At 40.5% G+C, this 25,822-nt stretch overlaps 2 protein-coding genes and 1 pseudogene across 2 annotated transcripts in view; all 3 read right to left on the reverse strand.

Annotated features, from left to right (window-relative positions):
• The window catches only part of TRIM69 (tripartite motif containing 69), a 25,193-nt gene extending 17,384 nt beyond the window's left edge, over positions 1-7,809 (reverse strand). The window contains exons 1-3 of the mRNA XM_006831875.1: positions 7,710-7,809; positions 4,184-4,285; positions 2,554-2,642 (exon numbers count right to left, since the gene is read on the reverse strand). Of these exons, the coding sequence (XP_006831938.1) occupies positions 2,554-2,642; positions 4,184-4,285; positions 7,710-7,809 (291 nt within the window). The remainder of the gene's footprint in view (positions 1-2,553; positions 2,643-4,183; positions 4,286-7,709) is intronic.
• Positions 7,810-8,570: 761 nt separating this feature from the next.
• On the reverse strand, positions 8,571-9,113 carry LOC102825901 (annotated as a pseudogene).
• Positions 9,114-14,785: 5,672 nt separating this feature from the next.
• B2M (beta-2-microglobulin) overlaps positions 14,786-25,822 on the reverse strand; it is a 27,146-nt gene continuing 16,109 nt past the window's right edge. The window contains exon 3 of the mRNA XM_006831876.1: positions 14,786-15,054. Coding sequence (XP_006831939.1) covers positions 14,786-15,054 — 269 coding nt within the window. The remainder of the gene's footprint in view (positions 15,055-25,822) is intronic.

The raw sequence follows: 25,822 nt of genomic DNA on the forward strand, positions 1-25,822 counted from the left end.
GGAGGCAGAGACAATGACGTGGAGTGATGGAGCAGCTGGGGACTTTAGATTCAGAGAAGGGAGAGCGACTGTGTGCTGAAGACTGGGGTGGGGGGTAGTGTAGGGGGCAGGCTTGCAGGGTATACCCTTTGGTTGGTTGATGATGCATGGAGGGGATTGTAACCATGGCAATTAAATGATATACAATAGAATGAATATAAAACTAATGTTCTACCATGTAAACTATCATATAATTCACAATAAAACATTAAAAGAAAATTAAATTAAAACTATAGCAGCTATTTAAAAAAAAAAAGATAATGGAATTTTTCTGCAAACTTTTTAAAGCTACCTCATATTCTTGAAAGAGAAATCGGCAAAACTTCAATGGGAAAGATTGACAATTGTTTTTGTTGTCAAGTGCCATAGAGTTAGTTCTGACTCACAGCAATCCTGAATAGGGTTTCCAAGGAGTGGCTGGTGAGTTTGAACTGCCGAGCTTGCGGTTCAAACCAATCTTGCAGTCCAGTGCTTATCCTACAGTGCCACACCAGGGCTCCAAGACTGACAATTGGCAATAATCAAATAACATCAACAATCAATGACATTAAATATAGTCAAATATAGTCTTATTTTAAATTTTGCAATCTGTTTATACACGACTAATTCATTTAAGTCTCAATCACAAAATAACAAAAGACAATTATAATAATAATTTAAAAATTACTTCATTTTGAGTGGATAATTCTGTAGAAATGAAGAGAGAAAAACTATTATTTTCCACTCTGTCAATATGTGCTTAGAAGACCAAACCCAGAAAAACATACTCACTAAGGAATGTTGTTGTTATGTGCCGTAGAGTCGGTTCCGACTCATAGCGACCCTGTACAGGGTTTCCGAGGCTGTAAATCTTTATGGGAGCAGAAAACCTCATCTTTCTCCTGCAGAATGGCTGGTAGTTTTGAACTGCTGACCTTGAGGTTACCAGCCCAATTCATAACCATTAAGGAATATGCAAGTAAAAAAAATTCCTTTTCAAGCTAACAAGGGCTGTCTTGAAAACTTTAAAAATAGATGTGTTCTGAGTAAGGTAAGACTTATGGGAGAGCCTGGCCAATTGGAGTTGATTCAGAATAAGAGTTATCTTACCAGAGTTAGAGCTGGCCTTTTGGGAGTGGATGCCATTTATGAATTTTATCCAATGTGTTTAAAAAATATATTTAAAGTAGATTAATGGTTTCCATTAATAGACAATGAATAAGGAAGACCGTAGAAGAATTGATGCTTTTGAGTTATGGTGTTAGAGGAGAATATTGAAAGTACTATGGACTGCCAAAAGAACAAACAGATCTTTGTTGGAAGAAGTGCAGCCAGAGTGTTCCTTGGAGGCCAGGATGGCCAAACTTTGTCTCTCATACTTCAGACATTGTCAGGAGGGACCAGTCGCTAGAGAAGGATATCAAGGTAAGGTGGAGGGTCAGAGAAAAATAGGAAGATCCCAGCAAGATGGAATGGCAAAGTGGTAGCATCAATGGGCTCAGACATGGCAACAATTGTGAGGTTGACCCAGGATCGGGCAGTGTTTTGTTCTGTTGTGCATAGGGTCACTATGAGTCAGTATCAACTTGATGGCACCGAACAACAGCAATAACAATGGTTTCCAAGTGGTGAGGTGACAGAGAAAGGGGAAGTGAATGACTGCTAATAGAACAGGATTTCTTTTGAGAATGATTAAAAATATTTTAGAATTAGATAGAGCTGATAGTTGTATAATTTTGTAAGCTTTAAACCACTCAGTTGTACACCTTAAAAGAGATAATTTTACAGTATGAAAATACATATTTAATGTTGATTATTGACCTTATTTAATCATTGAATTGTTATTTGATTATGATTCGTCTTGCCAGTTGAGGTTTTGCCAATATTTTCCTCTAGAAATTAGGAAACAAAATGTTTGTAATCCTTTGTGCTTCAACAGCTAAGGACAGAGAAGAGTCAGAGCAAATCTAAAAGTCCAGTGATAGTATAAATTAGAACCAATTTTAATGTTTTTATATGTAACTAAATTAAACCTGGTGTACTGGCGTGGTGCTGTAGAATAAGCACTGGACTGCTAACCATAGGGACAGCAGTTCAAACCCACCGACCACTCCTTGGAAACCCTATACTGGGTCACTATGAGTCAGAACCAACTCGGTGACACTTAACAATGAGAACAAATTAAACTTTATAAGAAGTGGAAACCAGTGAAAATGATAATTCAGAACATAATGACCCATGTGTCAAACTTTCTTGTTGATGTATTTTACTATATTTTCAGCTTTATTGCAGCAAATAAGCATATTCATCTGACTATCTGATGGTGTAGAAAACACTAATTTCAGAAGAATATAATGCCCTTCATTTTAACTCGAAAATATTTTTTAAAAGAAGGAATTCAATTTTAAATCTCCTAAGAGAATCAACTCTGTTTTAAAACTATTTAAAAATGTAATAGTATGAGGAGCAAACCAAGTTACACGTAATATTTTTTAAATATAAAATAAGGTGATTACATTAATATGGAAAGTATACTTTTGTGCAGGCATTTAGTTTAATTTTTAAATTTGTAGTGAATTTCATTCCTTTTCTACCAATCTTTCTAGCTAAATCCTTAGTTATCCCTAGACCAGGAGAGAGCACAGAAGCTTCACAGGTTACCTGTTTCCCTGATTTGCCTTTCATAGTCCAAAATCCATACCACCCTCTATGACCTGGTTTCCCACACTATGCCTAGAAAACCTGCCAAACTAGAAAAGGGCACCTCACCCCCATGATGTTCAGTCAACAGGCTGCCAGAGGTTAGAAGCAGGTACTTGGATCAGAGCTCAAACAGATACAGGATGACTGCAGACCAGAAGTTAGTTTGTAAGTAGTGAACTCAGAGCATGGCATAGGACAAAAAGTTCAGGAGCCAGGGAGACGCACAAAGCCAGAGTGAGGTCTAACAGATTCTGTGACAGTTTGTCAGTTGCTTTGATCATCACTTGCTTAAGAGAACAATAAGCTTGAATAGAATGACCACCCTTTTTGTGGGGGGGGGATGGGGAAGAGACAACTCATTTGGATTCAAGATCCACAGCTCTGACTAGGCTCCTCTGTGAGAGAGGACATAAATATTATCATCATCAGTCTATAAGCTTAACGCATGAGAAAAAAAATGTTTGCCCCTGTTCACGATCCAATCACAGCATTGAGACAGTAGCTGTTTAGCTTCACTGAGATCACATTCCATGGAAACAGTCTCTTACTTTATCTCTGAAAAGTAACAAAGCCCTAGAAAACTCCAGGCTGTATGAAGGAGGATAAGAAAAACCTCATTTCAGTTTTATTCAACAAATAGCTCACAGAGGTAGATACCTAGACTGTGCTTCTGAGTATCCTATAATGAGCCATCATGGCTCCAAAAAGCTTTTCCTGAAGTAGTTGCTTTAACAAACTTATTAACAAACTATGATAAGGAGCTCTGGTAGCATAATGGTTATGAATCGGGCTGTGAACTGCAAGGTCAGCGGTTCAAAACTACCAGCTGCTTCGCGGGAGAAAGATGAGGCGTTCTGCTGCTGTAAAGATTAACAGCCTCGGAAACCCTGTGCAGGGTCTCTATGAGTCGGAACCGACTCCATGGCACACAACAACAGTTGCTTTAAAAACAGTATATTTTCTTAAGTATCTAGTTTCAATCTTCTCACAATTCTTCCTCGAATGTTTGGTACTACCCAAATATACCATGCTTCTGTAGCTTCACACATCTGTCTTTTTGTACCATTCCATAATCCTTTCCCCTATTCCGAATTTACTATTTCAGTAAATTCTTCCCTAACCACCCCTCAAACTTAACTCCTGCCCCATTCCCTATGGAAATGATTCATTCTCTCTACACCAGAGTTTCTCTACCTCCACCCTTGTGACCTTTTGTACTGGATAATTCTTTCCTGTGGAGGGCTATCCTGTGTCCTGTAGGCATCCCTGGCCTGGACCCTTTAGATGCCAGTGGCATCCACTGTGACAATCAAAATGTCTTCAGACATTAGCAAATTTCTGACAGAGTGCAAAATTGCCACCAGTGTACTGCTCTATACATTTCTATGGCACCCTAGATCTTTGTACATGCCTGTACTCTTAACAGAATGTACTGTAACTGTTAGATTGCCTGTCTATCTACCTGGTTGTGAATAGCTGCAGAGTAGCGCCATGTCTTGCTCACTTTGACAGTACACGGTAGTCATCAGATTAAATTCCTTATCAAATAAATCCGTATGAAATGCTAGTGAACACATAGAAACTATGTCCTTAAACCAGAAAATTTATTTTATTATTGGTTAAAACAATTTATTTATGTAAATGATTGTACTAAATCCTTGTTGTTGTTGTGAAGTGCCATCGAGTTGGTTCTGACCCATAGCAACCCGATATAGGGTTTCCAAGGAGCAGCTGGTGAGCTTGAACAGCCAACCTTGCAGTTGAAACAGCTTTGCAGTCTGGTGCATTCACCCACAGTGCCACACTAAATCCTAGAGGGTATTTATTCTTCAGTCTTTAGACCAGGGCCAAGAATACTGATCTAAGAGATGTAAGTCTTATCCACACAGAGCACTGAGTAACCCTGTATAAAATGTTTAATTCCTCTACACCTTGAACTCATGTGGAACCTGTACACAGACCATGAATTGTTCAAACAGACACTGTATGGTTTAAAATTGAAAAAGGTACACATTGGGTTGTATCCTTTCACTATATTTCATCTATTTGTTGAACAGATAATGTGAGAAGCTGGACTATATACAGAAGAATGTGGCATCAGGATTGGAGGAAGACATATTAACAACCTGTGGTATGCGATGATACAGCCTTGCTTGCTGAAGCACTTACTGGTGAAGATCAGTGACTGGAGATTACATTTCAACATCAAAAAACAAAATCCTCATAACTGGACCAATATCACGATAAACAGAAAATATTGACCTTGTCAAGGATTTCATTTTACTTGGACCCACAATCAACACCTATGAAAGCAAGAGTCAAGAAATAGAATGACATATTGAGCAAACCAAGTGTCTCTTTAAAGTGTTAAAAAGCAGAGACACTACTTTGAAGACTAAGGTAACCTGACCCAAGCCATTTCTTTTCAATCGTTTCATATATATGTGAAAGTTGGACAATGAATAAGATGAAAGAAGACTTGATGCATTTGAGTTACGGTGTTGGCAAAAAATATTGAATATAACAAAGACTGTCAAAAGAATGAACAAATCTATTTTGGGAGAAGTATAGTCAGAAGGATGTTTAGATGTGAGACTGTCTCGTTTGCTTTGAACATGTTCAGGAGGGACCAGTCTCTGGAGGACATCGTGCTTGATAAAATACAGAGTGCACAAAAAAGAAGGCCCTCAACAAGATGGACGGGCACAGTGCCTGCGACAATGGTTGCAAACATGGCAACAGTGGTGAGGATGGCACAGGACCAGAAAATGTTTCATTCTACTGTATATAGGACCTCTATGAGCCAGAACCAACTTGAGGGTACGTATCAACAACAAACTTTAAGGACTCCAAGGAAACTCAATTTTCCATCTTTGAGTTCTGCTGTGGTACTTTTGGATAAGCACTGGACTGCTAACCACAAGGTTGGTGGTTCAAACTCAACAGACGTTCCTCAGAAACCCTATACAGAGTCACTATGAGCAAGAACCTATTCAATGGTACTTAACAACAATTTCCAAAGATACTGACAGTTATTTCCTCTTCTATTCTTTAGCAGCATCTTGCAGTTAGTTGTTAATAGGTTTTATTGTTGTTGTTGCTAAGTGCCATGGAGTCAATTCCAACTCATTGGAACCCTGTACAGGGTTTCCGAGGAGCAGCTGGTGGATTTGAACTGTTGATCCTGTGGCTCAAACCTGCATTGCAGTCCAATGCTTTTCTTATAGCATCACACCGGCACTCCATTACATTATTTCTTTCATCATATTATAACTGGTTGTTTTTTTCCTATCTCTTCTCCACTAGTCATGAGCTTCTTGGAGAAAAGAGCAGACTTGCTCCTCTTTCTAGCTACATGGACCTAAAACAGTCGAATTTTAATAAATCCTAGCTGAGTGGATGAGTGAGTGAATTGTAATAGGCATCACCCAGCAATGCATCAGTTCATAATGTGTCCTTAATCATCTTTCTCTAGCTTTCTCACTTTTTCACACAGCCGTACACCATGTTGTTAGGTGCCACTGAGCTGATTCCAACTCATATCAACACTGTATAGGGTTTCCCAGGAGTGGCTGGTAGGTTTGAATAGTCACATCAGATTATTCCTGTTTATTTGCCCTGTGGCATCTTCCTTCACTTTATGTTTTTACATTCTACTCAGGTTCCACTCTTTGCTAAGTCTATACTGACTGCCTATGATGTCCTACTGTGCGTGGGACATAGCAGCTGTCACTACTAATTCCTTCTTGCTTAAGTTCTTCAGACACTGTAAGCCATGTTTCCATTAAAACAAACCTTTTATCCCTTGCTAACATGTGGCACTATAGGATAAGCAATGGACCGCAAGGTCAACAATTCAACCTTACCAGCCTCTCCTTGGAAACCCTACACAGGGTCACTATGAGCTGGAACTGACTCACTGGCACTTAACAACAATAATACCTATACAAGGAACCCTGGCAGTGTAGTGACGTGTTGGGCTGCTAACCTCAAGGTCAGCAGTTCAAATCTACCAGCTGTTCCTTAGTAGAAAGGTGAGGCTTTCTACTCCCATAAAGATTTACAACCTTGGAAACCCTATACAGGATCACTATGAGTCAGAACCAACTCCATGGCACACAACCACCACCACCAGTGCCTATACTGAAGTCCTGATGTTGCACTGTAGGATAAGCACTAGGCTGCTAACTACAAGATTGTTAGTTCAAACCCACCAGTTGCTCCTCAGAAACCCTATGCAAGGTCACTAAGAATCAGAACTGACTCAACAGCACTTATCAACAGCAATGCCTGTAGTCTGACTCCTTCTCCAGATTTTCTCCCTAATTACTGGGTTAGACAACAGAAGTCAATGTCCCCTAACTATAATGACATCAATTACAACAGTGTTTACCTATGGGGGTGGGGATTGTCTGGACTGAGCACAAGGGAAATTCCTGTTTTGATTGAGGTGTTAGTCACATGAGTGTATAAATATGCCAAGTCAGTGACATACTATACTATGTCACAGAACAATTAATTGTCTCCAAAGCAAGGGATGCACAAGATGACCTAGTGAAGTATGAAAAGAAAATACTTAGGGCATTTTTCTGAATCTTTTTCATTTTCATATTTTCTTTCTATTTCATTTTACAATAAATAAAGGAACCCAGAGAAGGGAATACAACACATTTATTTTGCGTATTCTGTGCCAAGTCTAATAACTGAGGTCTGGGGTTTGGGCTACAATCCAGATAATGCAGTGAGTAGGCAGGAAGCGGTGCTGCTCCACCAGCACAAACAAGCCTCCGTGGGGAAGAGCAACAGTGCTACAACCACAGATAACCAATAGAGAGCATGCTTTATTGAACATCTCATTCTTAGCAATAGGAATGTGGCACTACAGAAACCACTCTCCTCCAATCCTGAAGAGTAGGCTGAATTGTCAGTGCTATGTGATTCTCTGCAAAGGAAAACAGTCAATGGAGGGTCTTTCCAAGGCCTCTCACCCAGGAGCATCTGAGATGGTGATGAGATCATTTGCATGTTACAGAGAAACACACAGACTTGTTGATTAGTTGATCCATCGGTGTGGTTGAAGGCAGGCATGTTTGTAAATCCAGGGTGAAAGCAGCCCCTCTCTGGCTGAGCAGGTTCCAGAAAGCACAAAAGTATGCATCCATATTCTAGGCTGACTAGGCAACTCCCTAGGCTGGTCTCAAAGACCACTAGGCTACTCAGGAGGGCAGGTACTTGCCTATATACCCCCTTCACTCTGCTGGTTGGAGAAGTGGCCAGAAGGACTGACAGACTTCCACTCCCAATGGAATCAGAAAATACAGAGGCAGCACTCTGCCTAGTTCATTAATCACAATGTCGTTTCCATTAATCTAACCAAGACCCAATAGAATCGTTGCTTAAACAAGGATGAAATTTATATCTTGCACATGAACTTCCAAACTTTATATGGTAGCTCTGATCTGTAAAGTTGTCAATCTCTTAAATTCCATTCAATCTACTTGTTCCACCATATCTAAGATGGTGTTCCCAGTTACATACTTCAAAAAGGCCAGATGCAGCCAACTAAAAATTGATTATTAGAAAAAGAGGGAAATTTGCTTTGAGGACACCAATTAGTCTCTAGTACACAAAGACAATTGAAGTGAAGCCCTGCAGCACGAAACCAAAGGAAAGCCCAAAGAAGTTATCTCATAGTATATAGAAACAAGAGTTTTTTACATATACCAGATACCATATATAAACAGCAAGCTTTTTGAGTTCAAGCATTGGATGGCAACAACCCCCGGTTCCTACATTTAATGCATGTAAAACTCCAGCCAGATTGTCTGTCCTGAGCAACACGGCACACATCATATATATATGCGGTGGTACTGATGGCCATGGATTTTTTTCAAACAAACTGGACAAGTTTTACTATATTTAAGGAAATTGCAAAGGCACTGACTACAGAAGATGTGGCCACATTCTGTAGAATAGATGCATCGTTTGCTCTGTTCAATCTCTGAATACCCATCCATGCAAATTCGACACCAGATATAACCTGGTTGTGGACAACTGAAACTTTCTTCTTCCAGGGCATTGTGGTGAACACTGTTGATCACATATACATCTCTGTCTTTCATCAACTCCTCATCATCACTGTTCACCACACAGCTGCTAGTTTGGCCTTCAAGTTGCTCTGTATTTCTCCTTGGCCACCTCCTTTCTTCAGTCACCACAACAGAGTCATTATGAGTTAAGTCTATCACCATGGGTTCCAACGATTCACAGGTGAGGTCAACTACTTCATCCCCATCACTTTCTGTGAGTTCTATCAGTTCTGTTTCCAAGGCCATCTCAGGAGTTAAACCTCTTTCTCCAGCTGACTTATTGGCTTGTCTGGAATTGGCCATGCTACCACAACACATTCTTGTATTCATTGTGCTTTGTGGATCCAGCTTTCAAAGTGATTTAGGCCAAAGTTTAAATGAATGTTAAAATCCTCAGTGTATAACAAAGATTGGTTAGTTATTTTCTGGCTTCTAGAAGAACTTAGAGCCCAGACTTTCTACTATCTTTGAACACTGATCCTGGTTCCAGTCTCCTGTCTTCACCTTTACAATTGCTGTGCTCCCACACGGGAGTAAATCTTCTGGGAGGCAGTGATGTGACAACTCAATCTGAGTTTTTATCTGAAAAACTGAAAGGAAAATTAAGCTTTAGTAACAGTTAAATAAGGTTAGTAGTAATATAGAGTTATAGGTACTTATATATAATACATATTTTTACATTTTCAATAGTTACACATTTTAACAAAGTTTTGAGACCACTGCTCTTGATGCTGAGTGTCCCTCCCTATTCTGTGTCCTGATGGTAGTGAGGAGAAATAGAAAGTCAAGGGGCACTCATGTGAAGAGAAGCACATAATTCAACATTAAGGAAGAGTCAATACTTCAATAAGGAGCTATTATGGCAATCTCAAGGAAACATTTAGTTTTTGTAAACATAGAGGAAATAGCTCTTTGCACATTTGAATTTCTAATAAGAATTGGACCATTTAGCTCACACAAAGGTTCATCTTGCCCAGGATTCCCTTTCTAACAGAGGCAACAATGGAGTTTTAAAGAGGTTTATCCCAGATTCTGTTCTTAGAATGAGGAAGTGGTGATCAAGGATAAATCACAGAAAGAGACTTGTTTTGAATGTAGGTGCTATGACTTTGGAGTACGTGACTAAGACAGTTATTTAGGTGCTCAAAATCTCAGCATGAAAATCTTTTATAAAAACAAACTTTTTGTAATTAAGCATGCACATGGATGCCTGGTACCCCAATTCTTCCCAGAGACAACCACCATTGTGTTATTTTGTATTTCTCCTTGGCCTCCTCATTTCTTCAGTAATCACAAGAGTCTGTCAGTTAAATCAATCCCCATGGTTCTAAGGACTCACAGGTGAGGTCAACTACGTCATCGCCATCACTTTCCTTGAGTTCGGTCAGTTCTGCTTCCAAGACCATCTCAGGGGTTGGGACTCTTTCCCAGGCAGGCTTATGAACTTGTGTGGAGTTAACCATGCTACCACAACACGTTCTTGTATTCCCAGTCTTCAAAGAAGTAAGTGATTTATACCAAAGTTTAAATGTTGTTATAGTCCTCAGTGTTTCACAACTTAAGATTTAAATTTAAATAAAATTTAGATCAACACAGTTTATTGATTAAATATAGAACATGTATTACTTTGATCTATTTTTAAATATAAACTCTGCTTAAAATTGAAAACTGTGATCAGAAACGTACCTACTATTACCAATAGCTTCAATAATGTTGTTAAGCTATATTTTTGCATTATTTTAAATAAATAAAACACTATATTCCACATGTATCAAAAACAAAACAGAAAACCTCAGTTCATAGAGAGTTGTGAGGAACAAATGAGAGTTACTAGAACATCGGCATATATAGACACTCCAAAAATGTCACCTGTCTCCTACTTTGATGGTTGTAGTTGTCCTCGATAACCCAAGTCATTAACTTCTATGATTCCTTCATCTTAGTAAGCTTTCACCTTTTAAAATGTGAAAGGATAAAATGTTATCAGTTTTAGAAAGTATCAGTATAGAAGCCAAACAGATTTCCAACTAAGAACCAGGCCATTGACAGTCATAACCACCAAGGCCTGTTCTATAGACAAGTCTACAGAAGAAGACCCATATGCCTTCAAGGATATTACATGGAAAGATGAAGCTGGTAAATTTATTGAAAACCTCAGGAATACAATTATCATCAAGAGAAGCTCAACACATGCCCACATGTATTGTTCATGGGCTGGATTCTGGAGTCAAGTCTGGCTTTGAATCATAATTCTAGTTCTGATACCCTTTCTGATGCTGGTGAATTTACTTAGTTTCTCTGGGCTTCAATTTTCTCCTTGAAAGGCAATTATGAGAATGCTAGTAAGGCAAAAAACAGGTCAAGTCTTAGCACCTAGTAAGAGCTCGCTCAAAAGAAATTTTTTTATTACTGCCAAATGGGAGATGAAATGTGAAAAGATGAGTTAATGGACTGAGAAAGTGCTTTGAAACCATAAACTGCCACTTGTTGATGTTGTTAAGTGCTGTTGAGTCGATTTTGACTCATAATGACCTATGTAGGGTTTCCAAGGAGCAGCCGGTGAGTTTAAACCACCGACCTTACAGTTCAAACCTTAAGGTCAAGTGCTTATCCTATGGTGCTACACCAAGACTCCAAACTGCCACCTATGTCACATCATATATAAATTTTAACTCCAAATGGATCAAAGTACTAAATAAGGGAGCAAACTATAAAACTCTTAGAAAAAAATATATACAAAAATCTTCATGACCTTGGAGCAGACAATGCTATCCTAGATGTAACACCAAAAGTACAAATGACAAAAAAATAAATTGGACTTTGTTGTTGTAAAGTGGTAAGCAGGCCAGTTCTTATCCTACAGCACCACACTAGGCCTCCTAAATTAAGACTTAGTCAAAATTTTTAAAATTTTGTGCTGCAAACACCACCAAGTAAAAAGACTATTCACATAATAAGAGATGATATCTGCAAATCATATATTTGATAAAGGACTTGTAGTCAGAGTATGTTCCTGGGTTGAGCACATGTTTAATATGCTTGGTTGCAAATTGAAAGATTGAAGGTTTGAGCCCATCCAGAGGTGCTTTAGTGAAAAAGCCTAGAGATTTACTTTTGAAAAACTAACAACAAAACACCCTATGGAGTGTTTCCATGAATCAGAATCAACTTGATGGCACCTGGTAATGGTACTGCAAATATATTGTTGTTGTTGTTGTTGTTAAGTGCCATCGAGTCGGTTCCAACCCATAGCGACCCTGTACAGGGTTTCCGAGGGTGTAAATCTTTACAGGAGTAGAAAGCCTCATCTTTCTCCCGCAGAGCTGCTGGTAGTTTCAAACCTCTGACCTTAAGGTTCGCAGCCCGATTCATAACCACTACGCTACCAGAGTCATCCATTTAAAAATAAGCAAGGATCGAAATAAACAATTCTCCAATTGGAAATACAACAGCTTGGGTAAGGTGCACCTTAGTCCTCAAACTCACATCTATGCTCTTTAACACTTTAAATAGGTCTTTTGCAACAGATTTGCCTAATGCAATAAATACATCATTTGATTTCTTGACTGCTGATTCTATGAATGTAGATTGTGGACCCAAGCAAAAGGAAATCTTTGACAACTTCGTTTCTTCATTTATCATGATGTTATTTATTGGGCCAATTGTGTTTTGTTTTCTTTACAATGAGGTGCAATCCAGACTGAAGGCTGTAGTCTTTTTTATATTCTTCAGTATTTATAAAGTCCTCTTCACTTCCAGCAAGCAAGGTTATATCATCTGCATATTGCAAGTTGTTAACGAGTCTTCCTCTAATCCTGATGCCACGTTCTTCTTCATATAATCCACCTCCTCAGATTATTTGTTCAACATACAGACTGAATAAATATGGTGAAAGGATACAGTCCTGACATCACCTTTCCTGGTTTTAACCTTTCAGTATCCCCTTGTTCTGGTCTAACAACTGCCTCTATGTCCAGGTTCTTCATAAGCATAATTAAGTGTTCTGGTAAATCCATTATTCGCAATGATATTAAGTTTGTTATTACCCACACATTTGAATACCTTTGCATGGCCAATAAATCATCTTTTTGGCATTCTCTGCTTTCAGCCAAGATTCATTTGATGTCAACAATGATATTCCTAGTTTCACATTTGTATACTTCTGAATCCAGCTTGAATTTCTGGCAGGTCCCTATTGATAAACTACTGCAACCATTTTTAAATTACCTTCAGCAAAATTTTACTTGCATGTGATATTAATGACATTGTTGGGTTTTCATATATGCCCTGAATCATATTGAGGAATTTCCCTTCTATTCCAATCTTCTTTAAGAATGTTTATCAAGACAAAATGTTGAGTTTTATCAAATATTTTTACTACATCCACAGTAGTAATCACACTTCTTTTGTTTTAATGATATATTGACTAATTTTAATTACATTGACTAATTTTCTAATGTTGAACCATGCCTGCATTCCTGGAATAAAGCTCACTTTATTATATTGTATGATGCTTTTAATATGCTGTTGGAGCCTGTTCACTACTATTTTGTTGATGATTTTTATATGTATATTTAAAGAGATGTTGGCCTGTAGTTTTGTCTTTCTTGAAATGCCTTTGATTTTTGTTTTAGGGTTATGTTTGCTTCATAGAATGGATTAGATAGTATTCATTTCTTCTCAGTCTTTTGGAAGGGTTTAAAATAGTGTCAATTCTTCTCTTAATGTTTAATAGAATTCCCCTGTGAAATCATCTGGTCCAGGACTCTTGCAGGTTTTATATCATTAATTTGCTCTCTTTACTTGTTATGAGTATGTTGAGACCTTCTATTTCCTCTTGAGTCTGTGTATGTAAGTTGTGTGCTTCTAAGAATTTATCCATTTCATTTAGTTTATCTAGTTTGTTGCTATACAGCTCAACAATAGTCTCTCACAATTCTCTTTATTTCTATTGGTTCAGCTGCAATGTCGCTTCTTTCACTTTTTATTTTGGTTATTTGCATCTTTTGTCAGTCTAACTAAAGGTTTGTTAATTTTATTGATCTTTCAAAGAAACAACTTCTGATTTTACTGAGTCTGTTGTTTTTCCTTTTTAATTTTATTTATGTCTGCTCTCATCTTTGTTATTTCCTTTCTTCCAGCAGGTTTAGATTTACTTTGCTCTTCTCTTTCTAGTTCCTGGAGTTATTTATCTGTAATATTTTTCTTTTACTATTTCTTCAATTATTGCTACAAGTTTCCTCTCTGCCACGATTTCCTTTTAAGGTGATAAAAATATTCATAAATTGATTGTGGTTTACACTACTGTGGATATACTAGATACCAATGAATTGTATACTTTAAATGGGTGAATTGTTGTTGTTGATTGCAGTCGAGTTGATTCTGACCCATAGTGACCCTGTATAGGGTTTCCAAGGAGTAACTGGTGAGCTTGAACCGCCAACCTTGTAGTTCAAACGACTTTGCCGTCTGACGCATTAACCCACAGCGCCACACCAGGACTCCATTTTGTGGCATGCCAGAAGTTCAATAAAGTTTTTACCAAAACAAACACTTAAGCTGCCATAGAAATGTCACCCCAAATCTCACGACACAGTCTGAATTTAGACGCAATTCTTAGAACCTGGTCAGGACGGGTTCAGTCATAGAGTGAACTGGGTAGAGTCTGGAGGAGGATGCAGTGCTAAAGTCTCCACCAGAGGTCCCTACCTACTTACTCAGGTAGGGCTCCCCAGGAAACCCACAGGCTCCAGCCTAGATGGATCACAGTCTTCAGCTGTTTATCTTTAGGGATTTGCTTGCCTCTCCTCCTTCCTACTGCTCCCTAGGAGAGAGAGTACCCAGGATCAGGCTGTGCGGCCCGGGAAACAATGCTCCCCAGCCTCACTTAGCCACTCACTAGCTCACCAATGACCTAGGTAACTTAGTCCTGTCTAGCCCAGGCCTACCCGCAGCCATCGTAAACGGAAGGAGCACTAAGCAGGAGGCCCGGCGGCTCGCCACGTCCCGGCCTCTCGGCGGCTTTCGATCCAGACACAGCCCGGAATGAGCGGGACTGAAAGCCGGACTAACCGAACCGGGCCCAGGAAGGAGGACTGAGGGCGACGACCAGGGAGGAACCCAAGAATAGAGAAGGAGAAGCAGGGAAAGGAAGCACTCACGATAGTCGTGCCCAGGTAGGCGGAAACAACCCAGCAAGCAGAGTCAAAGCCACCAAGAAGGACGTCGCGGCACAAACACCCACCTACAGGAGAACGAAAAGTGCTGGGCTTCTCCCCCTTTTAATACGCTTTTACAGGTTCTCATCTCCCCCCAATCAAAACCCGAGCTCACGGTGGCTCGTCACCAGTCTCTGGGCAAAAAAGCTGATGCAAGTTAGAAAAAGGGACATCCCGCCCTCCATTTCCTCCTTCTCCACAGCCCCACGCTTTCCGAGAAAGGGGTGGGGCTGTATTTACAGCTGGTCTTTACACTGGCAACGCCCGCTCTCTCTAGACCAGCGGTTCTCAAAAGAGGCGAGTACATCTACCAGGGGGAGTTTGGAAATGTATGGACCTATTTTTGGTCATTCCTATGATGGAGTAGCTACAGAAGTATATGGGAGCTAAGAGTTCCTAGACCTAAAACTTTGGAATTCCTCCCTTACACAGAGAGGAGTTCTAGTAGTTTAGTGTTTACAAGTCCAACTGCTAACCTCAAGGTCAGCAGTTCGAAACTACTAGTCTTTGCGGGAGGGGGAGGGGAGGCTTTCCGCTCCTGTAAAGATTTACAGCTTTAGAGATCCCATACAAGGTCACAACTCCACAGCACATAACCACCCACCTCCTCTTACACAAAGAGAGATTTCCACACGTTAGTAGGGAAAACTTGCTTATAATCTGCGTTTATAATCACATGTAAAAGCATGTTTTATTTTTCAACTATTTTATTGAATATTGCCCACCAACTTTGAGCCCTAGTGGTGCAGTTGTTAAAGCGTTTGATTGCCAGTCGAAGGTGGACTGTTGAAATCCACCAACCACTCCACGGGAGAAAGATGTGACTGTTTTCTTAGCGATTACATCCTTATGAATCGGCCTGCTAATCTCAAGGTCAGCAGTTCAAAACTACCAGTGGTTCCGCCAGAGAAAGATGAGGCTTTCTGTTCCTGTAAAGATTTACAGCCTCGGAAACCCTGTGTTCAGTCGGAAGCGACTCTAGGGCACACCACCACTATATCCTTGGAAACCTTATGGACTGTTCTCCTCTGTCCTATGGAGTCCTTATGAATTAGAATCAACTGGATGGCAACAGGGTTAGTATGGGCCAGATCTATACCCACTGAATTTCCGGGACTGCAACCACAAAGCTTTCTGTTTGCTTTTTTAGACTTGTACTACAAGATTTTCACCATTTCAGGGAATGGCATCTGTAATGACTAGGGTTCTGTGTCAACTCAACTAGGCCAGTATTTCAGAGGTTTAGCTGTTGTTATTAGGTGCCATCGAGTTGGTACCAACTCATAGCAACCCTTTGTACAACATAACAAAACACTACCCCATCCTGGGCCAATCTCACTATTATTGCCACGCTTGAGCCCATTGATGCTGTGACATTGCCAATCCATCTCGCTGGTTGTCTTCCTCTTTTTTTCTGACCCTCCACCTTACCAAACATGATACCCTTCTCCAACGACTGGTCCCTCCTGACAATATGTCCAAAGTATGAAAGACGAAGTTTTGGCCATCTTGGCCTCCAAGGAGCACTCTGGCTGTACTTCTTCCAACCTGAGGAGCTCATTTTCCTGCACTATATCTGACAGTGTTTTTCTGCTATTTCAGTGACTAAATATTTGGAAGTAGTTCATCACTCCTTCTTCCTAGTTTGTCTTCATCTGGAAGCTCATCTGAAACCTGTCCACCATGGGTGACCCTGCTGGTATTTAAAATACCCATGCATAGCTTCCAGAATCACAGCAATTCACAAGCCACCAGAGTACGACAAACTGACAGAAGAGTGGTGGGTTTAGCAGTTAAGATTTGCTTATTTCCATGGCAATGAAACCTAAAACAGGCATAGTTAACTCTGGTGAGGGATACTTCCTTGCGGGTGTGGCCTGCTTCCAGTATAATGAAAATGCAGAGTAACTCTCTCTTTTCAGCTGGAGACCAGGTCTCTACAATTGTAAGGTTTTATATATATATGATGTTTCACTGGTTCTACTTCTCTAGAAAACCCAACCTAAGACAGCATCAAAGCTAGCAATACCGTATCTAAATAAGCTATCAATACAGCATACCTCTCAGTCTTCAGTTGTTACTACAGGTATATAGGGCCAGTTAATATACTACAGGTATATAGGACTAGTGAAAGGTACACTATAAAACAGTTATTATAAAAAGCAGGATATTAATCATATAAATGTAAAGAATGCGGGAAAGCCTTTAGTCGCTCCTCACACTTCATTTCACATAAAAGAATTCACGGTGGAGAGTTTTATGAATATAAGGAATGTGGGAAAGCCGTTAGGTGTTCCTCACAACCAACTCTTCATATGAGGACTCACAATGGAGAAAAGGCCATCTGAATGTAAGGAATGTGGGAAGGCCTTTATGTGTTTCTCACAACTTACTATAGATGCAAGGACTCAGAGTGGAGAGATGCTGTATGAATTAAGGATTGTGGAAAAGTCTTTAGGCAACCCAGTAACCTTGCCACAAGGTAGAAGAAGGCACAATGTAGCGATCTAATGAATGTAAGCAATGTGGGAAAGTCTTTACTCATTCCTCTCATCTCTCTACATGTATGCACAAGGTGGAGAAGCTATTTTATGTCCAAAGTGTAAGTTTTCATCCTTACTAGTAATATTACAGCAGTTTTAGATTTGAGAGTGTTACAGCAGCTCTGGGTCTGGGAGTGACGCAGCAGCCCTGGCCCTGAGGGTGTTGCAGTAGCTCTTGCTGTGTTGTCAAAGAAACCGAGGCTGAGGCCACTTGGAGAGGTGAAGTAGAGTTTCAGATTTTATTAAGCCAGCTGACCCAGAGGAGCTAGCTTCTCCAGATTCTGAGCCCCAAAGATAGGGCAGTGTAGAATTATATGGGGTCAGAATTGGGGAGAGGTTAGGTTGCAAACCTGTTTGAAGACAGGAGGGATACCAGAGGAGTGGTTCCTCTCAGTAACTTGTTAACATTCTAGTTTGACTCCTGGATGGAGAGGATTGGTCCCACTCAGTAACCTGATTAACATATTAACTTGTCTCCTGACTGGAGAGAGCACTGAATGTTTTTACTTTTTCCTGTTCAGTATAATTCTCTAAACAGCAACTTTCTGCATGTGTGTGACTAAGGAAAAAAAATTTCTTAGTATGAAAGACGTACTAATTCAATGTGGGCATCTGAGGAATAACTTCCTGGTTCTTCAAGCATGCCATCTTTAGGAACTGATCAGATTGCTAGATCTGAAAGACAGATTGTTGATTCACATCCAGGAATATGTAAGCAGGCTCTTCCAGAACTAGGAAATTTAAATAAGAATATAGGCATTAAGACCATGGTAAGCCATTTTGGCTTCTCTGTGGGGAGGGAAAATGGGGTGTGCCATAGAATTGTATATGGGGAACTGGAACTGGTGGAGGGGCTATGTGGAGACAAGAATAAAAACCATTTGTGCCCACCAACGTAGCCCCCCCCAAAAAAAACTGAGACTCAGTGGAAATGCACGCTCGGATTGGTAAACACACTCTTCACCGTTGGGGAGAAATGGGGTAAAAGCAGCAATGAAGCGGCGAGCTAAACCTCACAATATTCAGAGGGCTTCTATGGACCTAGTTGGGGACCTGGTTGGCAAGCAGTGCGAGGAGACCTGAGGACTCCTGGGCCCAGAGTCAGTGACATGGCCACGGAGGACTCAAGTGGAGAATGGAGCTGCCGTCTGATGGGAAGAGAGGGCATGTGCACAAGAAAACCCACACTTACAGATGACACCCACGTGACCGGGACTGGATAATCAGAGCTCAACCAAGAGAAGAAAGAAGGGGGCGGGGAGGGGGTAAGAAGACTGAACTGATCCAAGCTGATGAACTTAACCTATGCATATGCATGCAGTGACACAAAAGAGGCAACAAATCCTTACAGCAAGAAACATGCCCACCCCCTCAACACACAGAGTAGACAGAGAGGGGCAACTTGGACATTGGATACCCAAATGGGGAGGGAGGGGCTACAAAGGCAAAAAGTAACTGGCTTACAAGCTTTCAAGAGGGAACCTAAACTTAGGGGGCATGGAGGAAGGCAGAATCACCAGTGAGTACTATCCAATTTGTCTAGGTGGAGCTGATGAAATGAAATACAGATAGGTTATGTGCGATACTGTAGTGAATAATGGTTATCAACACAGATTGTGAGTGTTGGAAATGCAAGGGTAGATGTTTTGTAGCAAGGAAGAGAGCAATTATTTCTCCAGTCTAGGAGCGGAGGTCTCTGGGACCACCAACGGATAAGAGCCCAGAATGGGACCCCACTCAGAGAACCGGGGATGCCTGAGATGGAGACAGAGATGATGACATGGAGGGATGAAGCGGCTGGGGACTTTGGATCCAGAGAGAGAGAGGAACTGTGGGCCGAAGACTGAGGGGGGAGGGAGAAGTGTAGAGCACAGGCCCTTTGGTCGGAAGACGATGCATGGAGGGGATTGGAACCATGGCAATGTAATGATAAACGATGGAATGAATATGGAACTGAGGTTCTCGCATGTAAACTATTATATAACTCACAATAAAACATTAAAAAAACAAAACAAACCATTTGTGGCAGGCTATGTGGTGTGTCTGCCCATGTTTACTGGGTTGTGCACCAGATTTTGCAAAATCGAATAAAGAAAACCTCACTGTCACTAAAATTTGAGTACAGATTGGATTACTTGAGCATTTGTCAGTATGGACAACGTTTCTCACAGGCGTAATTAGCAGTATTTTGGACCTTTTATAAACATGAGGCTAGCCTCATGAGTCTGTTATTTTTTTAGTCAAATCTAAATTTTATCTTTCTGAATGTCTTTGGCTATTACAAATAAGGCTGCAGGAAATAGCCTTAATCAAATGTGGATTTATATTTTAAAATGTATTTATTGATGTTCTTCTACTAATTAGATACACTCATCTTGGAGTTTTTTTAAAGCAGGATAGAATCTGATTAGAGTTGAAACCTCTAACCTTCTCTGCAGTTCTGGGATTGGGCACGCTTAAGTCTTCCAACCTTGAATCAAATGCTAGAAATCTAGCAGTTTTTTTTAGCCCCAGTACACAAGTGACTTTCTTACTTTGCAATTGACAGCACTGATGTTTTAGCAGTTTTAGATTCGAGAGTGTTACAACAGCTCTGGGTTCAGCAGTGATGCAGCAGCTCTTGATGTGTTGTCAAAGAAACCAAGGCCACTCAGAGAGGTGAAGTAGAGTTTCAGATTTTATTAACTCACCTGGCTCAGAGGAGCTAACTTCTCCAGATTCTGAGCCCCAAATACAGGGCAGTACAGACTTATATGGGGTCAGAATTGGGGAAGGGTTAGGTTGCAGACCTGTTTGAAGACAGAGGATTGGTTCCTCTCAGTAAGTAACCTGATTAACATTCTAGTTTGACTCCTGGGCAGAGAGGATTGGCCCCACTCAGTAACCTGATTAACATTTTAGTTTGTCTCCCGGCCAGAGAGGGCAGTGTTTTTACCTTTTTCTGTTCACTGAAACCTTCATTTTACAACTAAAAAACTGAAGCCAGAAAGGTTAAGAAAAATGAAAGAGGAAGAACTGTGATGGAGAAAGGGCTGGAAGGTCCTGAGAATACAACTATATTTTATTAACTCCATAAGCAAGAAGATCATTCCCAGAAATTCTGAGGCTGCCCAAAGAGGGCTCTGTCTCCAGATTTAGCCTTGCAAAACTGTCTAGAAGAGAGACTTGCATTTCCTTTGATGGTGGTCATTGTGTGTCGTGGAGTCGATAGGGTTTCCGAGGCTGTAAATCTCTATGGGAGCAGAAAGCCTCATCTTTCTCTTGTGGAACTGCTGGTAGTTTCTAACTGCTGACCTTGAGGTTAACAGCCCGACTCATAACCACTCTGCTACCAGAGGCTCCTTTAGAGCAAGGAATTCTACAGTTTCTTTTTCCACCAGCTCAATACTAAGAAAATGTTCCTTTATACAGTGAAAGTTGTGAGACCTGGAACTCCACAGGACAGCCTTGTTTTCCACCTTTGACAGAATTTAGTTTTACTACTTCTCTTTCACTCGTTTGAGTAGAAAATATTTGAGTTTTCCTTCTCGGACATGTTTCCACCTTACACAGGTCCTGGCCTTGGCATGGTCTACTGTTTCTTGTGATTTTAGATTATTTTCTTTGCTCTATTGATCTGTGAAAATAAAGAAACACTGTAATTTAAAGCAACTGCCTAAGCAGGGGTGGGAAACATTTCTACTGCCAAAATTTGTAACATCATTCATGGGCCATGCAAAATTATCAGCTTAAAAATTATCCTGCTATATTTGGTTAAACATTTAGCTCACCCCCTAATGTGAACTGCAAGGTCAGCGGTTCAAGCTTACCAGATGCCCATTGGAAACCCTATGCAAGGGTCACTATGGGTCAGAACCGACTCAACACCACTTAACAACAACAACAACAATGTGATGGCTAGAGTCCTGGTGTGGCGCTGCAGAACCGCAAGGTCAGTTTGAACTGCAAGATCGGTGGTTCAAACCCACCAGCTGCTCCTTGGAAACCCTACCCAGGGTTGCTCTGGGTCAGAACTGACTCTATGGCACTTATAAGCAACAACAACAATGTGATGGCTGGAATTGTGATTGCCTTGGCAGGGTCAGACCAAATAATTTCATTAGCCTTTACAGTCCGTGGGCTGGATGTTCCCCACCCCTGGCCTAGACTAGAGCTTTACAGTTTACAAAGCCCTTCTCATCGGCATATCCTTCTCAGAACAGTCCTTGAGCAGTACCTGGCACAGAATAGATATTCCATATTGATGAATGAATGAGTAAATAAATGAATAAACTTTAGGATATAGGGATAACCATCCCATTTTATTGGTATACTGACAAAAAGTCAAGGTAGTAATATAACTTATCAAATTCCTTTTGTGGAATTAAGACTCAAATTCAGGTCTGAGTCCAATGGCTGTCACATTTAGAAACTTAGAATTTATGTGAGAGTTTGAGATTGTTTGTGTCGTGTCGTGGGCCCAGCACAGGAAGTTAACAGGAAACTCACAGCCGTTGACGGATGCCTCACCTTGATCCCAGCTCAGTGAGCCTGACCCACAGTTTACTGCTGAGAGACAGCATCTGCAGACAATGAGAGAAAGCTGGAAGTACTTTGGGAGTTTAATGTTTTACCCCACCCTCCACACCTGGGCAGCAGAACGCCAAAACCTGGCTAATGTTGTCTACCAAAACCCAGCTCCTTTGCTTTGAGGCAGAGAAGGCTGGGAAGTGTAGTCTTTATTCTAGAACTCCCTTGGGAGTAAGCTGCGTGTATAGGACTTCCCATTCCCATTCCCTGACCTGCTTCTCCCACTCCTTTACTGGTTCCTCTGGAGACCTTTCTAATAAGTCACTTGCACTCAAATCCTTGACTGAAGGCATGCTTCTGTAAGAACCCAACTCAAGATACTCACTGAGTCTTCAGATGATACAAATGACATACTCACCCACAGCTAAGTGTACCTAGAAAACTACTTCAAAAAGCACTATGTTATTGTGCAACAGAAAGTCCTCTCTGTTATTTTCTGAGTAAAACCAATACAAAGAGGAAGCGGTCTAGGGGAGAGTAGAAGGTAGAGATCCTGAACATCTCTATTGGTTTCCTTTCAGCTTCTCATTTCACCAAAGAGAAAGAAATAACTCCTCACCAAAGAGAAAGAAATAAGTCCTCACTTGAAATGAAATTTTAATGGGTTCTACTTTGGACTTTGGAGGGCCAAAGAAGACAAATCTGCATCCAATAAGAGGAGATACTGCACGTATAGCATTTAATGCATAATAAATGTTTCCAGCATTATCAACAGTTATTTTTCATGACATCTACTAGTTTGTTTTCTATCAGCCCTTCTTGTAGCTTTCCAAAATATAAGAATGCTTTTTATGCTTAAGGTTTCAACTCAAAGTATTCACACATACCATATTAGTACTTTCAAGATATCTAGGACCCAAAATGTTAACCTGCAATTTTTTTTTTTTTTTTCTAGAAGCCTAGAGTCCTGGGTTAATTGTTGCTCCTAAATACCTGATGACACCATCTCAAACAAATTTTTTTTTTTTAATCTTTACTTTTCAGAAAGTTGTCTGGAAGTGGTGGTGGTGGTGGGATTAGTGGAATTGACCAAAAAGGTGCAGGAGGGAACTTGCTGAGAGAATGGATATATTCTGTGTCTTGCTTTGAGTGGTTACATAGTATAAACTCATGTATTCATTAAATAAACATCAAGTGTATACTAACAACAAAAACAAAATGTTGACTTTTACCTTAAGGGTTTATAATAAAGACAACTAAAAAGCAACAGCCAAAATATGCTGTGAAACTGGTTAATGACGAAAACTAGAAAAGGCAACATTTACCAGTCCTCTGAATTCTTTTTGATTTATGGCATATTTTCATTAGAAATAGTGGGGCGGGGGGAAATTTGAGATTAAATTTTTACATTTTTGACAAAATAAACAATAGCTGTCACTTTTAAAAAGATAAAAACTTGTGTCTGGGGCGAGATGGCAGAGTGAGCAAATGCACTGAGCAGATTCTCTGCCACAAAGACATGAGAGACCAAGTGAACCAGATTACAGATGGTGATCCTGGAAACCTGAGCTTCAGAGGATAGAACAGAGAGGTGGATTAAGTCCCACTAGAAACAGAAGCTGAACTGGTGCACCGAAAAGAAAAAAAACTGGTGGATTCTCTGCCACAAAGACATGGGAGACCAAGTGAACCAGATTACAGATGGTGATCCTGGAAACCTGAGCTTCAGAGGATAGAACAGAGAGGTGGATTAAGTCCCACTAGAAACAGAAGCTGAACTGGTGCACCGAAAAGAAGAAAAACTGGTGGGTTGTCTGCTGTTGTGGAGTAGCATGGACATCTTAAACTTTTGTGACTATTGCTATAGGATAAGCACTGGTCGGTTTGAACTGCAAGGTTGGAGGTTCAAATTCACCAGCTGCTCCTTGGAAACCCTATCTATACAGGGTTGCCATGAATCGGAACCAACCCAGCAGCACTTAACAACAACAACATTGATATAGCAGCCTGCAGGTACAAAACATGGCTAGTGGTTGGTGGCAAAGGGATGCAATTCTCCATTGTTTCATGCCTTCCTGGTAGCCAAGGGAATATCCAGTACTTGCCCTCCTCAAGCCAGCGGTCAACGGCACAGATTCCTGTGCAGCTTCAGCTCGGCCTAGGGTTGAATGCTGAGAGAGCTACTATTGCTTCTGTAGACATGTGAACCTGTTCCTGGAGTCGCTCTGAAGGAGTTGCCAACGCCATGCAGGTTGTAACAGAAAGGGCTTTATTATGCTAGCACGTGGCTCAGAGGATTTGTATCCAGAGGCTGAGCCCCGTGTTTTCTGTGTGAAGATATTTTATAGGGAATAGGGGTGCATTTTGGGATTGGTTAGCGGGGGCCAACAGCTTCACGGGGCCACCTGGGATTGGTTGGTTCAAACACACGTCGGGGAAGGCTGTATGAGCATACAAGTGAGCAGTTACAGAGGCTCTGTACCCTACCGGAGATGGGTCAGGAACAGGAGATTAGCCTGGGTAATCACATGAGGCTGTGGTGGTCTGTTGCTTATTTCCTGGAATGTGAACCTTGCTCCAGGAATGAGCTATGAGCCTGGGGGCCATGGGGGGCCAGCGCCTATTTCCACAGGCCTGCCTGCCTCAAACCCACCCTCAACAACACTACATGGAGAACATTCACACTTCCAGTCTCTACCATATCCACGAGGAGACAAGTGGTGTCTGAGAACACAATATACCATCATCAGTTAAATATAAATACAATGACACTACAATGTCCCCAAGAAAATGGACAGTTTCAGCTGGCATGAAAAAGCAAGACAGAGTGCCTCAAACAAGTGACCAAAATTCAGTCAGAAAATATAAAACCAAAAATGGTATCAAAACTGTTTGACAAGGAATTTAAAAAAAAAGCTATCTAGGTATCTTCAATGGACTGAAAGTAAGATTAAGGAAAACACAGAAAAAAATTTAGAAGAATTCAGGAAAACACTATAGAAACAAACTGACAAAAGAAATGAAAAATTGGAACCCACACAAAAATAGCAAGTAGAAAGCCAGAATATTAGTACTAAGAATTCAGAAATAGTACATTGAATGGGCAAAGATGTAGAATTGAAACACTGAGCTTGAAGAAAAAATACCTCAATATTCATCTTCTAGAGGAACAATAAGAAAAAGATAAATTAAAAGTCACAAGAAAGCTTAAGCTATATGTGAAACACTATCAAGAGGAATAACTTATGTGTGACTGGAATTCCAAAATAGGAAGAGACAAAAAATAGAGGGAATTGTTGGAAGAAAATTTCACTAACATCATGAAAAACAAGAAGATAGCCATTTAAGAAGTTAAACTCCAAACAGGATAGACCCCAAAAGAAAATCACAAAGACATAACCAAACTTTTCAAAACCAAAGACAAGGAAAATTCCTGAAAGCAGCTCAGAAAAAATGAAAAGTTACCTACAAAGGAGACCTAATAAGACTAAGCTCTAATTTCTCAGCAGAAATCATTCAGGCAAAAAGAAATGGGAAGAGAACAAACAAGATGGCGGATCGGGTGGACGTATAGCAGAGAGCTCCGCCAACAACAACACAGAATACCCAACTAAGCAGGTTCAGGGAATGGTCCCAGAACTCTGAACCACATATAAAGGAATACTTAGAAGGCTGAAGGGCTCACAGCTGGGGGAATTTGTGGCAGAAGCAAGAAATCTATTGCTTTCTAGTCCGGGATGCT

The sequence above is a fragment of the Chrysochloris asiatica genome, unplaced genomic scaffold (assembly GCF_000296735.1).
Source record: "Chrysochloris asiatica unplaced genomic scaffold, ChrAsi1.0 scaffold00004, whole genome shotgun sequence".
Taxonomy (NCBI): domain Eukaryota; kingdom Metazoa; phylum Chordata; class Mammalia; order Afrosoricida; family Chrysochloridae; genus Chrysochloris; species Chrysochloris asiatica.